The sequence below is a fragment of the Stigmatopora argus genome, chromosome 7, assembly GCF_051989625.1.
Source record: "Stigmatopora argus isolate UIUO_Sarg chromosome 7, RoL_Sarg_1.0, whole genome shotgun sequence".
NCBI classification, from domain to species: Eukaryota; Metazoa; Chordata; class Actinopteri; order Syngnathiformes; family Syngnathidae; genus Stigmatopora; species Stigmatopora argus.
Window position 1 is genome coordinate 14,752,712 of NC_135393.1, and position 18,474 is coordinate 14,771,185.

Consider the following 18,474-nt stretch of genomic DNA (forward strand, 5'->3'; position numbering starts at 1 on the left):
GTCTTCAAGAATAGCTGAAATCTATATATTCAAATAAATATACTTCACTTCATATTTAAAATACAATTTTTTTCCACATGACAAAAAACAGCTCCATCAATTAAAAGGCGAACATCTTCATACATTATTCCAGTTTGACTGAATGGGATATTAGTAAAATGTCTTTCATGCCATCCAAGAGTGCATATTTGAGCTTTTGCAACTCGCTGCTTGGCACATTATCACGCTCCAGTAATCTCTTTTATTCTCTAACCCCGAACAAATAGGACGTCACTCCATTCTGATTTTGATATGTGCAATGCTCACCACTAGATAGCAGCAAGTTTCTGCACAAAACAATTTGGAGTTTGACTTTGGACCAACACAAGGGCAAAGTTCATGAAATCCACTATACGATGCTAAACCAGTGAGCCTTGGTGCATTCTTCTCAATGTTAATATTATTCAAATAATTATACTAGGAAGCAGTTTGAAAAAAAATCTCGAATTTGATTTTCCTGATTTAAATGAATTTGATGTCTATTGCCATCAATTAAATGCTATGGAGGGTGGTAAATATTTAATGTTTTTACTTTAACCAGTGTGTATTTCTGATTTTATTCATTTTATTTTCTTCAATTTAATTTGGTGTATATAAGTATTTAATTATTTCTTTTAAATACAGTTGTGATTATGTTATAAAATAGTATTTAAAAAATTCCGTTGCTAAATTTGTGATATTTTTTGATGACCAAAATAGGCACTTGTCTTATGTAATTTGGAAAAATTATCAAAAGAAACCCTAAATTGCAATTCATAGATCAAATTGTAAACATGTTTTTTCAGCATAGCTTCTACTTATACTTATAATAAACATTCATGAATTTTTACATAGTAACTTAAACTGTCTTGAAGTTATAAGTGAATAGCAAATTATATTTCTTTTTAAGACATCCAAGACATTTTAAGACTTTTTAAGACATTCCTATTAACATTCTTGGCATGAACTTCCTTAAATGTCTATTACTGAAGTTAAATTCAGCAAATTAGCCCAAAAATGCCGCTAAAACAACAGAATTCCTTTCTCATTTTGGGTATAGCTTCTTTAGCATGTCTTTTCTGTCCAATCACAATGAGATCTGCCCACAAAAGTTGTGATAGATTGACATTAGGGACTGAATTTTAAAAAGGACAAATAATTCCGATGGGTCCGACGAAGCCAGTTTTTGTTCCGCTTTACTGTGTGTACTTGAAAGTTGAGTTTCTCTCTTGTGCTTGTACAGTTAGACTTGAGGAGTGTTCATGTGTCTCAAGGGTTTAAAAATAACTGACTGCTGTCCACAAGTGTGCAGCCAAGGAAGACAAGCCCCCCACTTCACCTCCAGGACCCTAAAAAGGTTTCATCAGTCATTTACCATTCACTTCCATATAAATTATTTCAAAACCTTCCTGTAAAAACACCTTACCTGTACACATTTAGTTTTACAACTCCATATGGCAATGATTAATTATCACATTATAAAGATTTTTCTTTTAGAATGACTACCCAGTAAAAAATATAGCAGGGAGAAATGGTTGTTTTTTTCTGGTGGGATAAATCATGGTTTAAAGAATGAATTAAATAGTTAAAGATGGTTTCAGTTGAGATGTTGCAAGTGGAAAAGGTGTAGAATTTGTAGGAAAATGCTATATATAGTTGCAGGCACGTCCATACATGGGGTGGAAGGGGATCGCCATGCCCCCGACCGGTGTAGGGCTAATGTCGCTAATGTTTTCTTCCCATCAGCAAAGCGTTTCCCAAGCCGCATCCGTCCGTCCGCTCCAACGCTGCCGTTGCTTTGCACTCTTTTAGTCTCTCGGGGGTAAGTGCTCACTTTTGTGTCGGCCTGCAATTATCACAGATGTACCACTAACCCTCCTGTTGACATTGCAATTTAAATAGCTAAAAAAAATAGACTATAAATAGAAGTCTATTTCTCAATTGCTGACACCTGTCTTGCAATAAATGTTTGAATTGTATGTTTTCAGCTAAGAAAAAAATAACATTCTTGGGTCTTCTAGTTTATTATGAAATTTATTCATAATTTCTGTTCTTTTTTTAAAAATAGGTTCCTAAAAAACATTGGCAAATAGATGTATTGTTTCAGAAATACTAGTGTCTTCTTTAAAAAGTCAGTGTTAGTTTTTTCTTTTTTTTTGGCTGATTAAATATTCTTAATATATTTCTTAAATTTTAAACAGTTAAAACAACCTCATGCAAAATGGATCACACAATTTTGAGACTTTAATCCTTTGTAAAGTGGTGCGTCAAACTGACCCCTTGTAAAACACCTATAAATACAAATTAATTTGCTGTATTTTTAAGAATCTTAAAAATCCTATTTAAAAAAATAGATTGTTACGTCTGCTTTTTCATAATTAAAACAAGTTAGCAATTTTAAAGATTTTATTGAGAATCCAAAACTCAGTAAGTCACTTTGAACATACTCTTTTTCATACAATTGTATTCTATGCCAAGAATTAAGAATGAAACACTTTTCACAAAAATCAATATACACAAGCACATTTGTTTATCACAAGGGGGTGAAAAAAAAATAGATCTCGATTATAATATGTAGATTAGCGTGTTGACATTGCATTGAAGGAGTTTGCAGTGTTAATGACTCATTTCTATTCCTCCTTCCACTTATCCAATCACGACTGATGGTTGCAAGCTATTCATAGTCTAGCACTAGCACTGTAAGGTCCTTCAGCCAAACATTTCGAGAGCCTGTGCTCCAGAATGCTGCCAGATTTTTTGGCTTGGGTCTACCCATAATAATGCTCGCAGTTGGATCAAATCTGTAACAGAAAAAAAACGTTTTCACTCTTTTGTTATGGACAAAAGAATGGAAAATTGCATTTTCCGGCCAATGTTATCTGTATTTTATGCCTTTGTATGGCTTCAAGGGAATCCAGCCTTGGAAACTGAGTAGAAAATGATACATTTATAAATTCAGTTTTCAGACTTTGGTCCACTTTAATAGAAAATTGCTGTCTTTATGTTGTTTCTACATACTCTGGCTTCTTGGGATTTTTGTGCGTTTGCTAAAGATATACATTTTTGATGCTGAATCTTCCAAAAATGTTGCTAAATTTCATAAAACTTGTAATCAAATAGGCAAGGAAGTTTCAAGGCAAAAATCATTGTTGTTCTAAGTTAAATTGGCAATGGTGTTTTTACCCATCAAATTTTAAAAGCTGAGTCATTTGTCAAATTGAGTCTAAAATGACAAATCAAATCAAATTTAGTGGACTTTTGTATCTTTTTAACCAAGCAATGTTGCATTGTGAAAATGGCTTAACAGACATAATTCTCATAAACCTTGCAAGATCAGTTATTTGACTTTTAAAAAATGTATGTATCTAGACAAGACAGGTAATGGTGATATGATGGCTAACACGTTTGGTTCCTTCCTTTCCATCTACCTTGGTCACAGCCGAGGTCTACTTCCCTTCCAGTGAGCCCATCATGGCTTCCAAAGTAATTCCTTGGTATAAGCGGAAACGCAGCAGCCAAGTGAAAAGCGATTTTGCTTGTCAGTACAGCACCAAACGCGTCGTCTCTCAGCAGACGACGCAAAGGTACGGAAGAACGCTGCCTTTAGCTGCTTGGTTGCGTTCAACTTGCGCTTACCTCTTCTGAATTTTATGACCCTTTGTCATTTAACGCCATGCTAAAGTGCTTTTCAAGTGGCGGGGTCCTAAAACACACAGTGGAATCTCCCTGGTAGAACCAAGAAACATGAAAACTTGATTATTAATGTTAGATAACAAAGCAAATGGACATTTTTAAGGAACCAGAATATGGACAATCGTGTTTTTAGAAGTATATTTAAACATTACTAAGATGTGTTTTTGTAGAACTCAAATAAAGGTGTTATCGCAACCTATACAAATACTCTTGTAAAATGACAGTTTATGTAATACTAACATTTGGACACTAATGGACACCATGAAGAAGAAGCTAGAATAGAGAACAAGAAGTTTTTTTTCTTGATTATTCATTTCCATTATTTAATAATACAATATTGTTTTGAAGGGTGTTGCAAAATAGCTCCATAATTCCAAATAGAAAAGATAGACGAGCAGTTTAGTAATCTTTCCTGGACATATTTTTTGGAGGTTCCACTGCGTGTCTGGTTGTAGTTGGTATGAAACTTGGTACTGCGCTCTCTGCCTTGAAATCATGCAAAGCTTGGGCAGGATAATTTTCAGTGGACGTATTGGCAATATGGCTCCAGGCTGCAATTGCTAGTGAACTCATTGACGGCGATTGAAATCCACTCCATTCAAATCGGGCCAATGATCCCCGCCATCCTTCCTAGTTCTCACAAATTAGGTGTCCATCGCTGTCAATGACCCTGAACCACGACCATTCTTTGTCAGCCAGTTTTGGGAAAAAGTGTCAACTACCAAATTCAAGCTCAAATTTCATGGACAACAAAAAAACAAATCTGAATTCCCTCAATCCTGGGTTCCACCCTTCTTATGTGGAATTTGCATGTCTTTTTCTGGATTTTCCATGGGTATTTTCTGGATCCCCTGCATCCCCAAAGCATGCATTGTATTGATACTGTCAATCGAACACTCCAAATTGTCCATCGGTGCGAATCTGTTTGTCTCTTGGCTGGCAATCCAGTTCAGTTTGAACCCCGCCTCCTGCTTATAGTCAGATGGAATAATCTCCAGCACCCTCGCGACCTTTGTGGAGATATGCAAATGAATGATTGGTTCACAACATTCCATAGTTTTTTGAGTGACTTTACAGCGGTCCACAGTATTTTTGTGCTATAATCTGGTCAGGTGTGAGGACCATGATGTTTGAATAACAATTTGTAGAGGCAAAAATTTACTTTTTTGCTTCCCTGTCAGCAGGAAGTCAAGTTCCAAGTCAAAGAGTCAAGTGCAGGCCACGGCCACAGAGGCGATGGCGGAACCAGAGTACACCATCCCGGTGTTCCGGCAGAGGTGAGGATGACACATGTCATGTCGGGCTATTCTGAGGTGTAAGCAAATACCCAGCTGACCCGGCCGGATTCAAGAGCCTGTCATTCTGATTTTTTTTCATTCTGGAAGGAAGTCAGAAAAGAGTACAACTTTCAAACCAATGATTATCTCATCAGTCCATTTGTACTCTGTCAACCAGTTCAATATTTCCATGATTTAATTAAACCAGAACGCCTCCCCCCTGACTGTCCACTCAGTATTTCTCCATCGGCCGAAGCATTATGACCACATACAAATAATCTTCCCAGCCCAGACCTCTGTGAGTTAGATACCATCAGGCAGGAGATTTTGATGCAATTTGTTCAAAACATTAGTTACTATGTTCCTCACTTTTGGAACAAGTTCACAATATGAAGTGTATGCAAAACGTTAGCTCTTTAAAATCAAGGCTAAAACACTTTATTCATGATTGCCCATACAGATTAAAACTATCGAATTATATGACTTTGCTTTCTTATCTGTTTTTTCTCTTATTTCAATTTCCTATTTTCTGTTTTTAGTCATCTTGATGACTTCGTGAGACTTCTTCATATCTTTTATCTGTTTTTTTTTAATCTAGGTTGATGTAAAGCACATTAAATTACCTTGAGTTGAATTGTGCTGAACAAATTTGCTTGGACTTTTCCTGCAAAACTTGTATTGTTTTATTCTTGTCTCATAATGATGTGATTATTTGCTGTAGGACCAGGGAAGAGACAGAAGGGATTGAAGAGTATCAGCGTGTGAGCAAAAAGGTGGAAAAGGGCTTGGCTGCTATCCAGGAAGAAATCCAAAGGATCAGGTTTTCCACCAAGGCTCAAGTTGAAAACCTGGCCATTGAGAAAGAGGCAAGGATCGACAACCGGGTCGGTTCTGAGACCGGAAACAGCAATATTCTTTCTTAAAGCCTCCGTCTTGTACGTCAGGTGAAGGAGAAAATGTACAGGAAAGTGGATTTGTTGGAGGAGATTCCCCGCATGCCCGACTTCATTGTGGCTCTGAGACCTCACACCGTGTGGGAGAAGATGGCTGTCAAGCTCTTCTGCACTGTGCTGGGGACCCCCATGCCCATTGTCAAATGGTCACTAAAAATAAGAAAATTCCTATCTCACTTGATTATTGCCGAACAGATCATTTTACATTGTTCTAAGATGTTTAGGGTTCCCTAATAATATTGCTCTACAAGATTATTCAACACTGTTTTATGATTCCTACCTATTCCACAACCTTATACAGTTATTACAGTGTCATTTTTCCCCAATTATTCAGTATTTTAGCAAGACATTGTTTAATTATGACACGATATTGCATGATTTCTGTACAATTCTTTTCGTCTTAAGGTTCCACATAGACTTACAATTATTAGAATCATTCCACATCATTCAACTATTTTCTACAATTATTGCATAACATAATTTTAGTATTCTTAGGTGACTAGCTGATTTCTTAAAGTTACATTTGTTTGCAGGTATAAAGCAGGCGTCCCAGTGGACCCTTTGAGTGCTCCGGGAAAGTACAAGATTGAGAGCAAGTATGGAGTTCACAGTTTGATTATTAGCAGGTAAGGCAGCACAAACACAGACAAGAACAATAAGCAGTTGTGTATGTATTCACTTTAAGTAAGTGATAGTACAGCCCTCATTATGCTTAGAAATCAATCATGGTAAATCTCAGTGTCTTTACCGGCTGAAAAAGTTTTAATGCGCCACATGGGAGTTTGTCCTCTTGCCCTCGTCGTTGTTTATATTGTGTTGTCCATCCAGAAAATGCAATTGGACAAAAGATAATTTACGTAGAGGGAAATAAAGAGGTTACCTAATCATGCTTGTACGTTCTGTAACGTGTGTTAGTCATGCGCAGAATGGCCCCCCCTCTAAACTCTAGGGGCCCCTAAATAAATTGAGTTTGAGCTGCAGGTTAAGTTGAGCTCATCCCTAACGACATGTGTTTCCAGTGTTGTTTGAAGAGGAAAAAATCAGCACGGCATCATGAGATAAAGCCCAGTGCTTGAGCTTCTATGCTAACAATGTGCTAGGGGACTTTTTGGCCAGTGGGGTGAAATGTTTGAACGGTTTCGTAGCGAAGGGAAGGAATGGAGGAGGGGGCCCGGGCCAGCCCGTTGGTCTCCTTCAAGACTCTTCAGCTGTTTCAAACTCTGCTGACCTTTGCGTCATAGGGAGCCTCAAACTCGTCGCTGGCTTTCTCTCCGGGGGAGGCCAAGCCCACTTCTCCTCAATACAACGGGGGGTGGTCGAGGCGATGCCAGGGCAATTGTTCCACCACAATTATATGATTATTTAAGCACATTATATGAGAATTATACAAGGCCCCCCTTCTTTTCTCAGCTCGGGGTGCTCAAGGAGACCCTAGTGTGTTAGAAAGCGGAGCCTTTAAAATAGTTTGTGAGCACAGGAAAGGTCACATTTCCTTTTCTATTCCTCACCAGTGTCACCCAAACGTCCATATATAACTACAGCCCTCAGTCTTTTAAGATTCCATAATGATTCCACAGCATTCTAAAGTTAGTCTAAAATGTTCCATCGCAAAGTCTTTCACAGAGCTAACATTGCTCCAAATCATCGTACAGTATAATATTCTAAGATTACGTTATAACGCCCAAAAAACAATTCTGCAAAAATCTGCTAAATTCCATCATGTTCTTGAAAATTTACAATGATGTCTCTTTAAATCTCACTATTCCACAACAACTAAAAGTTATATACTGTATTATCATGCGTTCTTTTCCCCCACATTGTCCACAAATATTGTACTTGAAAGTGAGCTTTCTGTGTCCTACATGTATTAAGTCATTTGTAATTATTCCAATGTGTCATGCAATTACGTATTTCACAATGTGCTTACTCAAGTCCCAGTCCTCCAGTCATTTGTTATGGCAGCCTTGAGCAACAATTACATAATATTTCAACATTTATTTCACAATGTTGCTTTTCTTCAGGTGCGCAGTGAACGACACTGCAGACTACAGCGCCGTGGCCACCAACGCCCACGGAACAGCCACTAGCGCAGCAACAGTCACTGTCAGGAGTAAGTCCACGTGCTTTCTATTGTTCCAGGTCTGGTTTTATTAGTTGTAGAACGATGGCACTACAGCGACTGCGTCTGTCTTGTCCATTTAGGTGCAGGTAGTGGTGGATGGTCAAGTCAAATCGGCCTAGGTAAGAGGAAACACCCCTCCTCCCCAAAAGAACAAAAGATTATTGTTCCTCCAATTTTTATCACTCCACAAAATCGTATGACTACTGCGCAACAATATACGATTATTGTATTCTAAAACGATCCTCAAAAGTTATACATTAACTCCAAGCTATGGTTATTTCACAGCAATCTAAAATTGTTACATTGTTAGATTATTCCACTCATTTTCCACTACATTCAGGCATACTTTTTGTGCTTTTTCACATTGTTTTAGGATTATTCCACAATTTCCTGCCATGTTTTAGTATTATTTCATAATAATCCCCAATTGTCATGCATCACAAAACCCATCATTATTTCACGATAATCATCAATTAGTATTCCAAGCACAAGTACGATTATCACACATTCAACATTAGCATTTTTACAAAACATTCAACGACTACACCTACAATAAATAATCAATATTCTACTACCATTGTACAAACATTATCCCATAATTACAGTCCCCCGTCTGAGTGGAAGCCACTTCAGCAAACTGGAGGTGAGCCTGGTGCATTGCTTTCCGGTCACCTTCGGCGTGGAGGGCGAGTCGGCCAGCCTGCTGTGTTCCCTGGTGGTGGTCCCCGATCTTCCCAACCTGCCCCCCATGGTTGAGTGGTACCGAGATGGTGAGGCCCTCCTCCGCTTTAACATTTCTGAACGTTATGTCAGCATATTCAATTCCCCCATAAATCGTTGTTTGGTGTTAAGCACATCTACTGGTTTTGATCCAGATAAACTTTTGACGCCCGGCCCCCTGGTAGACATGTCAGTGGGTGCCGGCGTCGCCCGCCTGGTGTTGCCCCACTTGGCTAAGGACGATGAGGGTCTCTACACAATCCGCGTCTATACTAAGGATGGCACCTCTGAGCACTGCGCCTATCTCTTTGTTTCAGGTAGCATTTGCTAGTGATTTAGCATTTGAGTATTTCATGTGATGATCCTGCATTGGAAAAATTCTCTTTTTTTAGTGAGGTGGAACACTTTTAATTTGTAATTGCATTTACTCTTTGTCCTGTAGATGCCACGCCCCCAGTGGCTGGGGCTCCCGGAGCGCCCATGAGCGTCAAGGCTTACGATATCAATTCCGACTACGTCCTGGTCGCCTGGAAACCTCCCAATACTGTCAACGAGGCGGCCATCACTGGCTACTTTGTTGACAGGTAGGTAGAATGAGGCACAGGGGCTCCGTTTACATCATCAATAGTTATAGTAATTGTTTTAATCTAGCAGATTGTCCTAAAATGTGTTCACTGATATTCATTCATTAATTTTCACTGACATTTTTTAGGCCACGGAGCTCAAGTTTTTGCCCCCCTTGAGTTGCTCCTTTATATTTTTCTGCAGATGTGAGACACACAGCGACTCGTGGGTCCAGTGTAACGACGCCCCAGTAAAGGTGTGCAAGTACCCGGTTCACAGTCTGAAGGAGGGCCATTCTTACCGCTTCCGGGTCCGCGCCGTGAACAGCGCAGGCATCAGCAGGGCCTCCAGACCGTCCGATAGAATCATGGCCCTGGACGCAGCTGAGAGCGCCAAGCTGGAAGGTAGCCATGAAGGTAAACACAGGAAAAAGAGGGCCCATCTTACAATGACAATGTTTGTTTTTTCATTTTGCCGCAGTAATTAAGAGACAGAGAAAATACCACGTTGTACCAAGGAATTATGAGGTGCAAGGTACAACGGGATTATGGTAGAATTCCCTTTAATCTTCCTTCAACCCACTCTAAAACCACCATCAGACAATCTCAAACCACATTATACCTGACCTTAAATCTATCTTAAACTAACCTTAACCTTGAGCTCACGTTAGAAAAACCTTTAATGCACCAGAAAATAACAAAAGACACATTAAACTCCCCAGAACCAAACTAAAACCCACATTGTATCCCCTTGAAACAACACTTACCCTAAACCCACATCAAACCTCCCTACGTTTAATCAACCTTCCAAAACACCTTGCAACAACCACCTTTATTAAACCCACTTCCAACAATCAGAAGAAATCCGCTTTACATTCTCAGGCCAGGCGACCATTCCTGGCCGGCCCGGCGACGTGCATGCGTCCGAGATTTACAAAACACACGTGGTACTCAGTTGGACGCCACCCATCCAACGTGGACCAGCACCACTGTCCTACATCGTAGAAAAGGTCTGTGAGTCAATCATTAAATTCGATTACTTCCAGTGCTACATCCCATTTATAAGACAAATTCCATCAAAGTCAGTCAATCACAAGAAGACAGTTTTCCTAATCAACGTCTGTGATTGGTAAATAGTCCACCCAAGCACAGATCGGTCATTTGTTCATGCAAATCCTCGCACCCCAATTGAAGTCTAATGTACACCTCACGTGGAGCTCCCACTCAATCACCCCCACGGCTCCTCTGCGCTGTCTCTCAGTGTTTAGCTGCTGTCGCCGATGGCGCCCACGACTCGTGGCATCGCGTCAACGTGGGCGTGGAGATCCGCTCGCCACGTGTGGCCGTCTTTGATTTGCCGGATGAGCGTGCTTATGTGTTCCGCGTGTTTGCGCTCAACGAGTACGCCGTCGGCCTGCCTTCGGCGCCCTCGGAGCCAGTGAGGAAGGTGAAAAGGGACGGTAAGGGAATGCAAAAGCGTCCCCCTACTGTGCTTCGTCGGGAGTGTCAAACTCATTTGATGATGGGTTCCTTCAAAGGGCCATTATGGCCCATAACTTGAAATTTTAGGGACCAACTAATGCAAATGCTTGCAACATTTCAACTTTTTAAAAATTGACGACAATCTGCAATTTTGGTATTTTGGGGAGGAACGTAAGAGGAAACACAAAATATGGCAGGCCAGATCTGGCCCTGGAGTCTTGAGTTTGACATCTGCGCGATATGTTATCTACTACACGATAATGTCGACTACATTGTGGCGCGTTTACGTGACGAGTGAAACCGTGTACTATATTTTGCAGGTTGTGAGCTTCCTGTTGGTATGTACTAGGTTGCTTTCATTCACTTTCACTTCCTACACGTTTAAAGTGTGTCTTTTTTTGAGCACCCAATGTTGGCTTTTAAGTCACCTCACAATTTGGGAGTGGAGCACTCTTTTCTGGAAAGGAGCGTCGTCAGAAAGCAACATTTTTTAGATGGCCTATTACTGAAAACTTCTTTCTGTCTGCCGCAACAAACAGGTGTGCCATCTGCTCCTGGACAACCCGTCGCCACCCGGAACACCAAGTCGTCAGTGTTTGTGCAGTGGGAAGCGCCCAAGCACGGACAGCAAGGACTGATGGGATATTACCTGGATGGCCGCGTGGTTGGCAGCAAGGATTGGTTTCCCTGCAACCACAAACCCTTCAAACTCAACAGGTTTCATATACTGTGTTACGTATTCTAGTTATGGATGCTTTCTCAGTTTGTTTATGTCAGACCCTCTAATAAACAACCTCTTTTCAGGTTTGTGGTGCACGGCCTGACACTTGGTGAGACGTATGTGTTCCGGGTGCAAGCTGTCAATGTGTTTGGCCTGAGCGAAGAGTCCCAAGAGTCGGGACCTATCGAGGTGGAGCCAGCCCTCGGTGAGTGCCGTAAAGAAACTTTAAACTACAAATGTCTATGTTGCCGTCCAGTCCGTTCATGTCCTCTGTTACTGTTCTGCCAGGTGGGGGGTTTGAATATGGTATGTATGGAGTAGTCTTACCTTCCAACCCCCACCCAGATCCGTACACCAAATCCTCCTTAACGTGATTTGATATAATAGTCACCTGTCACTTTTGAAGATATTTGAAGACCCCCAACACTGGTGCACCCCTCACTAACTACCTACTAGTACTTGAAATAGAAGTGGCTCAGAAAAAGTACCAAGGGATAAGAGATGCGTATTAGAGATGTGGCAATGGTAGAGCCAACAATTTTTATATGTTTTGAAAATATGTGGCTATAAAATTTATTTAAAAATCGCTAGCGAGAACAGATTGATTCTATTCATGTTCATTTCAATTGGAAAGGAAATTGAAGTTGTTTTGAGATACACAAGAAAGAAATACACTCCAATGGACCACTCTATTGATTCCACTTAGTCATGTAAATAAATAAGGCACTTTGTCTTTATGACGCCATGTCATCATCTGAAAGGTTATTTTAAAGGAATTTTTTTTATTAAAATCTTCTCAAGACAATGGACTTGGAACAGGTGCATGCTGTGCTGCTTCATTTTTCCATCGTATTAGTGGTTCCTATTCTTGTGACTTGGAATTGGTGCGATTTGGCAATGAATTATTTCAACCTAAAGGCCCAGGTACCAGATAAACTACCCTGCTCTACTGCTTCCCACCACTGATTCTAATTTATCTGGCAGCCACCCCCAGCGCCCCCTATGGTATCAGCCTGCTGAATTGCGACGGTTCCTCCATGACGGTGTCTTGGAGCAGCCCCAAGCAATGTGGTGGCTCCAAGATCAGCGCCTATTACGTGGACAGACGTGATGTGGACTCCCTAGTCTGGAAGGAGGTCAACACCAGCGCTATGGTGGATCGAATGTGCACAGTAAGTGCCTGGAAACGCTGAACTGACCTCCTGTTGTGCGACTGTTAAGGTGTTAAAAATAGTATTAAACATGACTTTTTTACCCTAGGTGGATAATCTGACAGAGGGAACCTTCTACGAGTTCAAAGTTCAGGCGGCCAACATGGCGGGCGTGGGCTTGCCCTCAGCCCCCAGCCTCCCGATGAAATGTGAAGCTTGGACGTTCGAGCAGCCAGGTCCGCTCATTTGACATTTTCTGTGGCTGTTCACATAGCTCCTAATTCCAATTTGTCAGTGTTTAAGTCAATTTCATTAGATTAGCAGTTGTTGCTGCTACCAACTCTAAGTTGTGTCCACTAATGCTAATGGCAATTGGTAATGTTGCTCATGCAGCATCATCAGGATCTCATTTATCCTTCTGCAGGTCCAGCTTATGACCTGACCTTCAGCGAGGTCCGCAGTCATTCCCTGGTCTTGGTTTGGAAAGCTCCCGTTTACACCGGCGCCAGCGCTGTCTCCGGATATTTTGTAGACATGGCCAAGAAAGGATCTTGCGAGTTTGTTGCTCTGAATGAGGAGGCCATCAGTCAGCGCTATATGCAGGTGACACGCTAGCCAGAACCATGAGAACCCGTTAATGTCTAGTCACCAAAGTCCTGATCGTGTTAAGCTGTGGACTTAAAGTCGAAACAAACCAACTGGTCACTGTCCTGTAGGTGAAAGATCTGGTGGAGGGTGAATGGTACATGTTCCGGGTTCGTACCGTCAATGCTCACGGTATCGGTAGACCCTCCTTAGTGACTGAGGCCGTCTGCGCCAGACCCCCTCCAGGTAAAACCTCTTCTTTTACAATCTTTGTTGGGTCTGTTCCAGTTTTTTTTAAGATTGCATTTGCTAATGTATCCAGGCACCAAAGAGATCGTTGCAGGTGTTGATGAGGAAACAGGTGATATATTCCTGTCCTTGGAAGCCTGCGACATCAGTCAAACCTCCGCTTTCATTTGGTCAAAGAACTACAAGCCCATTGGTGAATGCCCTCGCGTTACTGTCGCCACCAAAGGACGCAAGTAAGCTTGCCTATTTCCAAACGTATTAAACTTGTGCTGATTTTAAAGTTAGACAATCAATTCATGGTGTACCCTCCCTAATGCTCAAAGTTCCAACAAATAGCCTATCTTCATGGTATATAAACCTCAAGAATGGAAGTAATGCCTTGACATCTTTAAGTTCCAGACTAAGTTTCATGAATCCAGACAAAGATGATCTGGGACGATACTCCGTGCTCGTCACCGACACTGACGGCGTGTCCGCCAGCCATACGCTCACCGAGGACGGTATGCTAGGCCACGCTCATGGTCTGCTAACCATTCAATTTTTTTTCTTTACATTATTTTTTTTTCCTTGACAGCCCTCAACTCCATGCTGGAGCTCAGCCATGCCATCAGGAACCCGAGTGAGTATGAACTTTCACTCTAATAATGTCAAGTAGAGGTGCCATGTTCTCTCATTTGACTTTAGATGACTCAGTCAAATGAGTTTCAGGTAAATCAAGTAAATGACAATAGTTAGGGTTATGAATACAGAGAAAGATTTGTATGACCTGACTTATGACTTAATCGATACAAGTAATGACTTGACTCCACGTGTTCAATGTCTAGGCCTGTTTAATATTTGCCTTGCTAGGTTAGTCGTTGTTTAAAACATGAAGGTTAAGACTTGAGGCTTGTCCATACAGTATATGACTTACTTTCAGCCATAATGCTGATAAACGTCAACAAAACTTTGTCATCTTCACACAGTTGTCCCACTGAAGCATGGCCTTAACTATGAAGTCTTGGAGAAAGGCCATGTGCGTTTCTGGGCGCAGGCTATCAAGCTGACACCTGCCGTGACGTACAGGTTTGTCGTCAATGACAAGGAGGTGACCAGTGGTGAGGTAAACATCTTGAAAATAATGAGGAGTTTGCATATTTTTGTGTCTATGATTCTTCTTTTGTCTATGATAGACAACTAATATTCCACTCCTGATGATTGAATCGAAAGATATATATAATGACTAACAGCTTTTCCTGTGTGTTTGATATCGTTGGCGTTTTTTGCAGGGCCACAAGATTAGTCACGAAGCGTCCACTGGCGTCATCCAGATGATCGTGGATAACTTCACCCGGGATAGTGAGGGCACATACACGCTGCAAATCCATGACGGCAAGGCTAAAGCTCAGAGCTCTCTGGTCCTGGTGGGAGATGGTAAACCGCTCACAACGCTAAACCACCGACATTTTATTATTATCAGCAATGTTAATATTTTTACCAAACTTTTTCTTTGGCTTGGTCTGTTCAGTCTTCCTGGCTGCTCTGAAGGAAGCCGAGTTCCAGAGGAGAGAGTACGTGAGGAAGCAAGGTAAGACTTTCTATTTGGTCAATCAATTTCATACTTAAAGAGACATCGTTTTGTAGTTATTTGTGGTCTTGGATATTTTTTCCGGAGTTGTCATTGTGCTTGACACTTCTTTTTGGAGTTGTTCATGGTGTTCTTCACTTTCAGGTGCACATTTCTCCGAGTATCTGTCTTTCACCGTGACTGAGGACTGCACAGTGATGCTGACCTGCAAGGTCTCCATCGATATCTAATCTAATCTAATCTCATTTCTCTGGCCCTCTTTGTCTTTCGTCACGGTCAACACGTGCGTTTTTCTTTTGCTTTCCAGGTGGCCAATGTGAAAAAGGAGACTACCTTCCACTGGTACAAAGAAGACGAGGAGATTGTTCCGGAAACTCCCCCTAACGTGATGTCGGGAGCCTGCGCCCTTCCCGTCCCGCTGGTGAGCGATTGGGCGCCGTGTTACTCACCTTTACCTGATTGCTCGTCATGTACGTATTCATTGGTTGTTTGCTGCAGTTCTCCAGGAAGGATCAAGGTGTCTACAAGGCTGTGATTGGTGACGAGCGTGGCAAGGACACGTCCACCTATGACATTTCTGGACAAGGTGCGTACATTTAGAATCAGTTTTTTCCATTACTGTTTTTCCTTGGCGTTGTATATATTTTTGTCTTCCTTTACAGTGTTTGATGACATCATCAATGCCATTGCTAAGATTGCTGGTGGGTCAGCTATACTACATTTAAAAAGTGCGTCAAGTATGTATATAGAATATCTAAAGATGATTTTCATATTAGGTGAGTCGGCCTCTGAGCTGGTTCTCCAGTGTACTCCAGAAGGAATCCGTCTACAGTGCTACATGAACTACTACACGGAGGAGATGAAAACCGTGTGGAAACACAAGTACTTTTTTTTGTTGCTCAAATATTGACTTGCTTTGAAAAGTCTTCCAATGCAAAGCACGCTCAGTTTGTCAATAGAACACTCTTCCTGATTATCTTGTAATACTTTTTTAAAAAGTATCACTCAAGTTCTTCACTGTTGGCAGTTTTTAGTTATTTTTGGTGTACGTCAGAGATGTTTTTCACTTGTTTTTGCTAGGTCTTGAAGCTAACGCTAGATTTGTAGTTTTTCATTTTGATTGACTGTATCTGTATACAAAGGGAGAGCAAGATTGCCTCCTCTGAGAAGATGAGAATCGGTGGAACAACCGAGATGGCCTGGATGCAGATCTGCGACCCCTCGGACAAGGAGAAGGGTCTGTACACCATTGAGATCTCTGATGGCGTCAAGACACATGCCAGGACATTCGATCTCTCGGGACAAGGTAAGGTATTTGGCGAAGAGGTGTTTTTTTATCAGCTGATGTCATAGAAAAACAAACTGCCTGGGGAGCTACTTTAGATATTTGACAGATTACTTATTCACAGCCCTTGAAGCTTGAGAGGGAAAAAAGTGAGCACGAGACACCAGTTTTACCAATCAAGAAAACATTATGCATGGATCTTAGCATAATACAAAGTCTCAAGCAGCCACACCCAAAATTGAAGTGGAAAATGGCCTTTTCAGTTAGAAGCAGCGTATTTGATCAACTTTTAATTTTCTGACAATCACATAAAATGAGGGTTCTTTTTGTCCCCTTGATGAAACCCTTTTAAAAAAAGAGATTGAACTGACATTTGTCTTTCCGCAGCTTACACCGAAGCCTACGAGGAGTACCTGAGATTAAAGTGAGTTGTTTTAAAGTCAATAATGATGATCTCGCCCCTTCTTCTTTTCAAACTTGACTCGTTCCGGTTTTTTTTTCAGGGCTGCTGCCTTTGCAGAAAAAAGTGAGTACTATATTGCCTTGATTTCTGCTTGCATTCATTGAAAGTGTGCACGACTCACCCATTTGTGCCTTTACAGACCGTGGCAGAGTGTTAGGTGGCCTGCCTGACGTGGTCACTATTATGGAGGATAAGGTACATTGAATACTGGGATTTGTACAAAAAGAATAGTGGTTCACTATGTTTACATACATTATTATTTCAAATTCTCACATTGCTGATTCAGCCCATAATTGATTTTGCAACCAGTACTTCATAACATGTTATTTTTTTTGTGATACTCTAGTCCCTGAGCCTGACCTGCACCGTGTGGGGCGATCCCACTCCCGAGGTCACTTGGTTCAAGAACGAACAGGAAGTGGCCTCCAATGACCACACCAGAATCACCTTTGACGGAGGAAAGTTCTCCAGCCTGGTTATCAACCAGGTCACACCTGAAGACTCCGGCAAGTACAGCATCAATGTTCGGAACAAATACGGGGGTGAGTTTGTGGAAATCACTGTCAGCGTGTACCGGCATGGAGAACAAATTCCAGATTCCAAGCTGGGCCAGCCCAAGATGGCCACACCAGCCGTCATACCGCCCTCCAAAACACCCACCCCTGCCTCTTCTAAGGCCCAAACCCCATCTGTGTCAATGAAGAGCCCCACACCTGCCTCCACAACCAAGTCCTCAACCCCGGCCCCAAAATCTCCCACCCCGGCCACAAAATCTCCCACTCCGGCCGCAAAGTCTCCCACCCCGGCCCCAAAGTCTGCCACCCCGGCCCCAAAGTCTCCCACCCCGGCCCCAAAGTCTCCGACCCCGGCCCCAAAGTCTCCCACCCCAGCCCCAAAGTCTCCCACTCCAGCCCCAAAGTCTCCCACCCCAGCCCGTAAATCTCCCACCCCAGCCCCGAAGTCTCCCACACCGGCTCCAAAGTCTCCTACCCCATCACCTAAATCTCCAGGCATCAAGTCCCCAACACCTTTGGGAAAATCCCCGACTCCATCTCCAATGACCCCCGCCGCTACCCCGAGGCCCAAGTCCCCAACCCCTACTATCAAGTCACCTACTCCATCCAGATTCATGAAATCTCCAACCCCACCCAGGAAGTAAGTGGTGGCCCAATTGCACCCCATAGGAAATCTGCCACCAAACGCCCAAATCTCAAGGCTTTAACGGTCCGACTCCCTTTGGGAATGTCCCCAACTCTGGCCCTCAAGTCCCTGATGTCGCCCAACACCAAAATCAACACCCAGCGTTAATCCCTCCAATCCGAACAGATTCATGAAAACTCAATTTCCATTCAGGAGGTAGATAGTGTCACAGAATATGTAGAAAATGTCCCACACCATCTCCTAAATCTGTAGAGTCTCCAGCTCCCTTGGAAATAGCCTTGTCAGGTGGCAAAATCACCCATTTTATCATTGAAATCTAGCATTGAAACCCCAAAACGCTTCAAATTCCTGAACCCATTGGAAATATCCCAATTAAGTCCCTAACCTGGTTTGGTTGCATATGTTTTATCTTTCTGTATGTTTAAACCTACAAGCAAAAAAACAAACTGTTACCTGATAGGTGT

The 18,474-nt window shown here is 41.9% G+C and overlaps 1 protein-coding gene across 1 annotated transcript; it reads left to right on the forward strand.

Annotated features, from left to right (window-relative positions):
• The first annotated feature begins 1,303 nt into the window (after positions 1 to 1,303).
• myom2a (myomesin 2a) lies at positions 1,304 to 18,257 on the forward strand. The gene is made up of 39 exons (XM_077605093.1): positions 1,304 to 1,375; positions 1,765 to 1,840; positions 3,458 to 3,596; positions 4,893 to 4,988; positions 5,710 to 5,854; positions 5,933 to 6,087; positions 6,475 to 6,567; positions 7,963 to 8,061; positions 8,154 to 8,182; positions 8,669 to 8,833; positions 8,939 to 9,100; positions 9,226 to 9,367; positions 9,552 to 9,751; positions 9,828 to 9,881; positions 10,229 to 10,356; positions 10,608 to 10,806; positions 11,149 to 11,166; positions 11,368 to 11,545; positions 11,633 to 11,754; positions 12,534 to 12,721; positions 12,810 to 12,936; positions 13,125 to 13,303; positions 13,417 to 13,531; positions 13,608 to 13,767; positions 13,928 to 14,034; positions 14,109 to 14,153; positions 14,500 to 14,636; positions 14,803 to 14,947; positions 15,042 to 15,101; positions 15,246 to 15,313; positions 15,409 to 15,522; positions 15,600 to 15,687; positions 15,764 to 15,802; positions 15,878 to 15,983; positions 16,244 to 16,407; positions 16,774 to 16,810; positions 16,890 to 16,912; positions 16,989 to 17,044; positions 17,196 to 18,257. Exons 3-39 carry the CDS (start codon positions 3,490 to 3,492, stop codon positions 18,006 to 18,008), a joined length of 4,863 nt encoding a protein of 1,620 aa, XP_077461219.1. The 5' UTR covers positions 1,304 to 1,375; positions 1,765 to 1,840; positions 3,458 to 3,489; the 3' UTR covers positions 18,009 to 18,257.
• Positions 18,258 to 18,474: the final 217 nt, after the last annotated feature.

Coding starts and splice junctions, on each gene's coding strand:
- myom2a (XM_077605093.1), top strand. CDS start 3,490: ATGGCTTCCAAAGTAATTCCTTGGTATAAGCGGAAACGCAGCAGCCAA. Junction 13,304..13,416: donor TCAGTCAGCGCTATATGCAG/GTGACACGCTAG, acceptor ACTGTCCTGTAG/GTGAAAGATCTGGTGGAGGG. Junction 16,408..16,773: donor ATTCGATCTCTCGGGACAAG/GTAAGGTATTTG, acceptor GTCTTTCCGCAG/CTTACACCGAAGCCTACGAG.